At 33.7% G+C, this 7,218-nt stretch overlaps 1 protein-coding gene across 1 annotated transcript; it reads left to right on the forward strand.

Annotated features, from left to right (window-relative positions):
- Window positions 1–3,100: 3,100 nt before the first annotated feature.
- On the forward strand, window positions 3,101–3,757 carry LOC132185145 (transcription factor MYB123-like). The gene is made up of 3 exons (XM_059598958.1): window positions 3,101–3,233; window positions 3,373–3,502; window positions 3,592–3,757. Exons 1-3 carry the CDS (start codon window positions 3,101–3,103, stop codon window positions 3,755–3,757), a joined length of 429 nt encoding a protein of 142 aa, XP_059454941.1.
- Window positions 3,758–7,218: the final 3,461 nt, after the last annotated feature.

Below are 7,218 nucleotides of genomic sequence, written 5' to 3' on the forward strand. Positions count from 1 at the left end.
GTGGTTGGCCGCCACCCCATGGCCTATGGGGTGGCCGGCGAGCCACCCCAGGCCATGGGAGTGGCTGTGCGGCCACCTCCATGGCCTGGAGGCGGCGGCCAGCCACCCAATGTGGGCCACCCCTTCAAATCTGTTTTTTTCTTTTAAAAATTAAAAAAAAAAAAATTTATTTTTTATTTTTTTAGAGTATAATCTGGTGTGGTTGAGTTTTTGTTTGAAGTATAAATTTAATGAAATTAGCTGATGCGTCAGCTTCTTATTGGTGGCACAAAATATGACTTTTGTGCAACCTCCCTATATAAGTTATTCCCTTAATGAAATCTAGCTTGTTCGAACAAGAAAGATGCTTGTTCGAACGAGAGGCACATGTTAGGTCAGATTTGTGTCAGGTGCCACGTGTTACTCGCTAGAGAATTTCTTAGTGATTAGTAAATAATCTCCTTCAAACAAGCCGAGAATTTCCCTATAAAGAGGCTAGCTAGTTCTGGTTTGAAAAATTCTTAAGTTTTCATCGTTGATTTCTGGTACCTATAAAAGTATTTTGAGAGTATTAATTAATAGGAAAATGAATGAGAAGCTTAAAAAATTGTGAGGAAGAGGAAAGTTAATTTGTAGAAAACTAGAGAAATTGATACGTGATACAAGTTCAGGGAAACTGCAAGTAAAGATCATTGTCATATTAAACGTGCTTTTAAATATGCATAAACTTATTCATTAACAATTAAAAGTTAATAGCATGATTTATATACGAAAGTTGATATATATCCTTATCATATTTAATATATATTTCATGATTTGTTGCATAAATTAAGTATCATAGCATGTGTTACTTTTTAAGTTGACTAATTCGGTGCCTAAAACACTTTGATGTAATTTGGTTTAAGATTAGATAAGTTTTGTACTTAAGAAATTTTTCGTAAAATAAATTTGAAGTAATCAAGTTCTGATTAAGTAGTACTGCTTAATCAGAATTTTACATGTTCTCAGGCAATGGAAGTACAAAATGAAAGATTATCATAATTCTTGCTGATTGTCAGTTTTATATCAAGATTTTATTTTATTTTATTAGAACGTTATTTCATTTCCTTAATAGGGTTAGATTTACTTTAATTATTTTCCTTTCTTTATTATGATTAGGTTTATTTTCTCTATAAGTATTTCTCTTATATGAATAGGCTAACTTATTATGTAAAACTCATCAATTGAATTATTATCAAATCAGAAAATTTACTCTCAAATACTCTGTGGAGTTTTATCTTTTTCTTCTTGTAGAATCAAAGACACTGTTATTTGATTAGTTACTTAGTCTTCCACTATGTCAAGTTCGAACTAGGAATGTTCAAGTTCAAATAAGATGCCTTAAAGAAATTTCTAAAGTCAGTATTGCACGTTTCAGATTAGAGTTCGAACGAGTTTTTAAGACGGGCAATACCACTCGTTCCAAGTTCAAGTCTGAACTTGTAAGTGGGAAGCGTTTTTCAAGCATATTCTTCTCCTCTCTTAAAGTTTACTTAGTTAAACCACATAAACAATTTTTTCTTCACAAGAAGACTTTAGCCGCTGGAGTTCCGGAATTATAGGAGGATATCAACTAAAAGCCTCAAGGATAGTTGGATTGTATAGTATAGTTCAGACTATGCTAGATTTAGATATTGTTGTATTAGCATAGTTTTGTTTTTCGTTTTTTTGTTTTTTTTTTTTTGTTTTAATTCAAATAAAGGAAAAGGGGGAGGGGTGTTGTATCAGCATATATCACTACAAAAAAACAATTTTTTTCTGACGTGAGTTTTCTGACGTGTTGGGGTGTCTGACACGTCAGAAATTTTTTCTGACGTGGCGCTTCTGACGTGCGTCGATTGTCAGAAGCATAGGTGTCAGGAAAATTTTTTTCCTGACGTGCCAGTGGGTAAAACGTCAGAATTTTCTGACGTTCCACTGTCCCACACGTCCCAAACGTGTTCCACTGTCCCACACGTTTTACCACGTCAGGAAATTTTCTGACGTGGTAGAACTACCACGTCAGAAATTTTCTGACGTGGTAATTCTACCATGGAGGGGACATTCTTGTGTTGCGGAGTGCACCTATATGCAAGCTAGCATGATAGATGTTCCAAACCACGTGGGATTTCATCATGTTGTGTCTGACTTTGTTGCGCAACATGATTTTACCACAAAAAAACTGAAAAGGAAGACAGAAAGTGAAAAACATTTTGCTGGTTGGGTTAATTAATAGTGCTCTATGGAGTTGAAAAAAAGAAAAATAATAGTAAAAGACACGTGGATCTCGAGGTAATGAGCTGGTTGAAATGGGACCACGTGGATGATACAACTGCCCCAATGCTCTTTGTGATTGTGACTTTTATCTTTTGAACAAAAGCAGCCATTATTGGCACCTTGAACACCTTTCTTTTTCAGTGGTCGGATCATACTCAGACGACAGAGATAGAGATAAGAGAGAAAAAAAACAGCAACAAACTTTCAAGTTTATAGACCATACTTGGAAAGTTAGTTTGAAAGTGTCTAGCAGAAAACTCAGAATGTTAGCTGAATTTGATTACTAAAACCTTCTTTTCTCTTTCCCACGAGAATTAATTGATTAAGAAAATAAACAATAAGAAAAAAATGAGTTAATTAATTCAACCAACATTGTCATATTGTGTAGTGGACGATTCCCTTCCAACAACATCCGTATGGAAAATCACAAGTGTACTCTCATGGCCCCCGAAAACATTTTTAAACACATCATAATTGGTTAATCAATTCTATAGTCGATCATATTATGCCAGATAGAAATTTATTACAAACTAGATCGTACGAATTCATTTAACATTGTTTTTAAAAATATGTTTTTCTATTAGAATATATAGGGAAGATCAATATGTTAATCTTGAGACAAAATTCATGGCAATTGGTCCCTTTGGTTTCCTATATATAAATATATAAATATCAAAATCCAATTAAGCACGTTGATTCTAAGGCTCAAAATGTCTTAAATATTATATAATTTTAATTATTTTGAAATGGACTGGCTAGCTCTATAAAATGGACTCTAACATTCAGTAGGAAATAATAAGTTGAGTGAGAGAGGATTAAAGCCGAAATGGGAAGGAGCCCTTGTTGTCATAAAGAGGGACTAAATAAGGGGGCTTGGACAGCTGATGAAGACAAATTGCTCTCAGATTACATCAAATCCCGTGGAGGAGGAAAATGGGGAAAAGTTCCCAAAGAAACAGGTAATTCACTAAGTACAAATGTTAGTGGCATTGCTTTAGAGATTGTAAAAAAAGATCACTTCAAAAAAAAAAAAAGAAGTGTTATTTTTCTTTTCCTTTTTCACTGTATAATTGCTCATATATATGTATATATATGCAGGAATTAAGAGATGTTGGAAGAGCTGTAGGCTTCGTTGGTTGAATTATCTGAGACCTGATATCAAGAGAGGCAACATCACACATGATGAAGAAGACCTCATCATCAGACTCCACAAACTCTTAGGCAACAGGTCTTTTTCCTTGCTATATTTTTACTACTTTTTGCTTTTATTTCAGCATTTTCTTATTAACTCAGAGTTTATGGTTTTGTGTCTTGAAGATGGTCTCTCATAGCAGGGAGACTTCCAGGGCGAACAGACAATGAAATCAAGAATTATTGGAACACCATTTTGGCTAAACGGCAGCAAAACAATGAGAAAAGCTCAATAGCCAGAGTAGTCGATGAAGCCTGCAGAAACCCAGATATGGGTTATCAGCATCAATAGAAGAAAACTCAATGGACTTGCTGATGGATTTCAACTTTGGAGATATAATCCTTTCGGATTTTCTTGATGATTCTGAAATGTTTAATATGAATATTAGTGTGAGAGAAGGAGAAGCTGTTGCACCACCATTGGCAAATTATACACAATTGTCACCTGAGGAAATGCTGCAGATTTCGAGCCCCAGTGATTACATTGTAGCTAGTGTGGACTCAGATTTCAGATCTTTGGCTTCTTTTCTTGAATAATTAAGCTGAGGGAATAGATGACCTCAAATATATAATAATTTTCTTTTAATTTCCCGAGTTTTTCTCACATCTGTATGTCTTTTCTGTCATCATCATTCGTGTGAATGTTATATGCTGTCCAACTCTTCCAAATCTCGAACAAGTCCATCAATAATTAACTCAGAAAAAAAAAAAAAAAACGAAAAGAAAAGAAAGGATAAATCCATTAAATTAGTATACCTAGCTAGGCGGCTAGGCAGAAATACCACGATTCATGTTCAACTTGTTATTGTTTATTTGAATGAAGTAAAATAAATGTTACTTTTATAATCATTAATTCCACATCTTTCTTCATTTTTTTTTTTTTTTTTTTTGACATGTCCATACAAGAGAAAGGGGAGGAGAGATTCGAACTAGTGACCTCCGCTTCATCTTTCTTCATTTTTATTTATGAAAAGTTCATTTCTTATACAAATTTATCTTTAAATTTGTAATACTCATAATCCACTCATCTCTCTCACTCATGTAACTCCCGATAAAAAATTCACACACGATCAAATGATTATCCACTATGTAGTAAAGACACTTTCAAGCTATTATTTTTGTTACTTTGAACATCTCAAATTGATACATTCGTGTAACTTTGCAGTCTCTTGTCAGATTTGGCACTAAAATTGAGGAAAAGTAGCTCACATGACTCATGTGCCATTTTTTTTTTTACTTCAAATGCATGTTTGAGTTGCCCTTTAATGGAAATTACCCTTTTTGTTTGTGTTTTTTTTTTTTTTTTAAACTTCACTTTATACTCCTAAATTACCACGTGATTTGACATATCCCGCGAGCTTTGAAACTCTTAATTTAGATTCCTAAACTTTTAATTACAATCAATTTAAACTCCTCCTTCAAATTTTAAATGTTAAAAGTGATACAATAACATTTATACCCCTATCTTTTTTATAAAATTTCAAATTTATCCTTAATTTCAAATTAAAATTTTAAAACAAATATTATATATAAAAAAAATCACAAGGTGACCCACGGTTGGGCCACCTTGTGACCCTTTTTTTTTTTTTTTTCTCAAAATATTGTTTTTCCATTTTTTCCAATTTTTTTTTCATAAAAAGAAAATTAAAGGGTAATTTTGTCTTTCTAAGAGTTTTAATGGCAAAAATTGACCGAGTGGTTCAAATTTAATGCAATTGAAAGTTCAATGGTCCAAATTGAGAGATTTCAAAAAAGATCGGGGGGTATGTCAAATCATGCGGTAGTTTAAGAGTTTAAAGTGAAGGTTTTTTTTGTTTGTTTAAAGGTTGCAATATGGACTTGCATTATCCTGATACATTTATAAAATTTATGCATGACGTAAGGCATCCTCTCAAATAGATTGCCCATTCTCGGCCACCAATCAGCTACATGCACCATTGATATCCAATCAAAGAAAACACAAAAGTAATCATTGATACGTTATTATCCGCAACAACTTTTCGCAGTCGTCGCTGATAAGTGATAGCTGAATATCAACGATAACATTTGGGTCATAGCTAATGTTACAAAAATATTTCCTCTCGGTAACCACAACAAGATTGTCTCTAATAGCTAGCGAAGTAAAAAATATTTTTTGCACACGGCCAGCCATGATCATGGGAAGCCATATTTTAAGAAATGATAAAAATTATTTTTTATTATATATTTTGCCCATCTTTGTATAGTGAATAAGTCTACAAATTCCATAAATTTGCAAAAATAGATAGTTGAACGATAATTGAGAAAATGATGTATAACATGTATGTCTCGCTATATTCTATTTCCTTTCCCTCGACAAAGGCCAAAGTTTTCCTTTTTTCATTTTTGGTGATAAAATTGGTCTCTCATCGACCACCATTCTACCCATATTTCCAGACAAGTTGTTTTCCTGCATGTTTTTTGATGAAATTTCGAAACCCTCATCTACGACTAGTCCCCAATGCCTCCAACGTTTTTGTGGTGGCAGTTTAGCCAATGGATTCTCTTCCACTTCCACGAGCATCATCGGCATCCAGAGTAACTTGACAAATTGCCTCATGCCGCCCATTTGTTTTTGGCGATTTCTGAACAATGCTACAAAAAAATAAAGGTTTAGTGATGGTTCTTTGGTGATGGTTTAGGGCTAAAAACTGTCATTACAAAAGTAGTAACGGTTCTAAAAGGTAGCTAAACAAGAGTAGGGAAATGGGAAAAGGTGTCGGTTTAGGCAAAACCGACACTAATTAGTGATGGTTTGTCCAAACCGACACATTTTAATTAGTGATAGTTTTTCCACTTATTTATTGATTTCTTTTTTCATTTTTTACATTTCATTTTTATTTTTATTTTTATTTTCATTTTAATGTCGATCAGATCCAAAATCTCTTTCTTCTTCTTCTTTTCTTTTCTCCTTCTTCTCCCTCTCTTTTCTCGATCTCTTTGTTGGGCTTCTTCTTCGTGTGATTTTGGCTCTTACGGCTTGCAATCCAAAAATGGCACGCACAAAATCAACCATGGATTCCAAGGAGGTAGCACAAAACTTCACTTCTAGAATGGGCTTAGATTCACAAACATCCAATGTCCTCTTGATTGCTTTGGCTTGGGAAAAATGTTGAGGAACCACCAAATGAACGGTCACCTATAGAAAAATGCAGGAAAAAAAAAAGGTGATCAGTAGATCCAGTTAAAAAAAAAAAAAAAAAAGAAAAAAGGCAAGAAACGTGAAATGGGATGATAGTGTGTTAAACTTTTAAACCCAAAAAAAGATTCAAATTAGAAAGGAGAGTTGAATCTGTGTCCAAAATTGAAAATTTGAGTCGGTTTACTGTTCAACCGACATTATTTTTAATTTAGTGTCGGTTGAACAAAAACCGACACTAAATTAAAAATGATGTCCGTTGAACAGTAAACCAACACCATTATTAGTGTCGGTTACTATTCAACTGACACCATTTTTAATTTGGTGTTGATTGAACAGAAACCGACATGTTATAGTGTCGGTTTCTTAAACCGACACAATCCAAATTCTCACTAAAACAGATTTTTTGTTTTTGTAGTGCAATGAGCTGACTCTCACGTGGAGATGCATCTTGGTGAAGGATCGAACGGTTATGTGGGTATATATATGGGTCATGTTTATGTGGTTGAACATAAGCAAGAGTGCGAAAAAAGAGACAAAGAATTACGAGTTCCGTATTATACATCTACTTTAACACTCTTTATTATATATATTGT

Source organism: Corylus avellana, chromosome ca6 (assembly GCF_901000735.1).
Source record: "Corylus avellana chromosome ca6, CavTom2PMs-1.0".
Classification (NCBI taxonomy): Eukaryota; Viridiplantae; Streptophyta; class Magnoliopsida; order Fagales; family Betulaceae; genus Corylus; species Corylus avellana.

What these genes read in the sequence shown, in the direction of transcription:
- LOC132185145 (XM_059598958.1), top strand. Translation starts at nt 3,101, where the DNA reads ATGGGAAGGAGCCCTTGTTGTCATAAAGAGGGACTAAATAAGGGGGCT. An exon ending in AAAAGTTCCCAAAGAAACAG is followed by an intron (nt 3,234 to 3,372) that starts GTAATTCACTAA and finishes ATATATATGCAG; the next exon opens with GAATTAAGAGATGTTGGAAG. An exon ending in CACAAACTCTTAGGCAACAG is followed by an intron (nt 3,503 to 3,591) that starts GTCTTTTTCCTT and finishes TGTGTCTTGAAG; the next exon opens with ATGGTCTCTCATAGCAGGGA.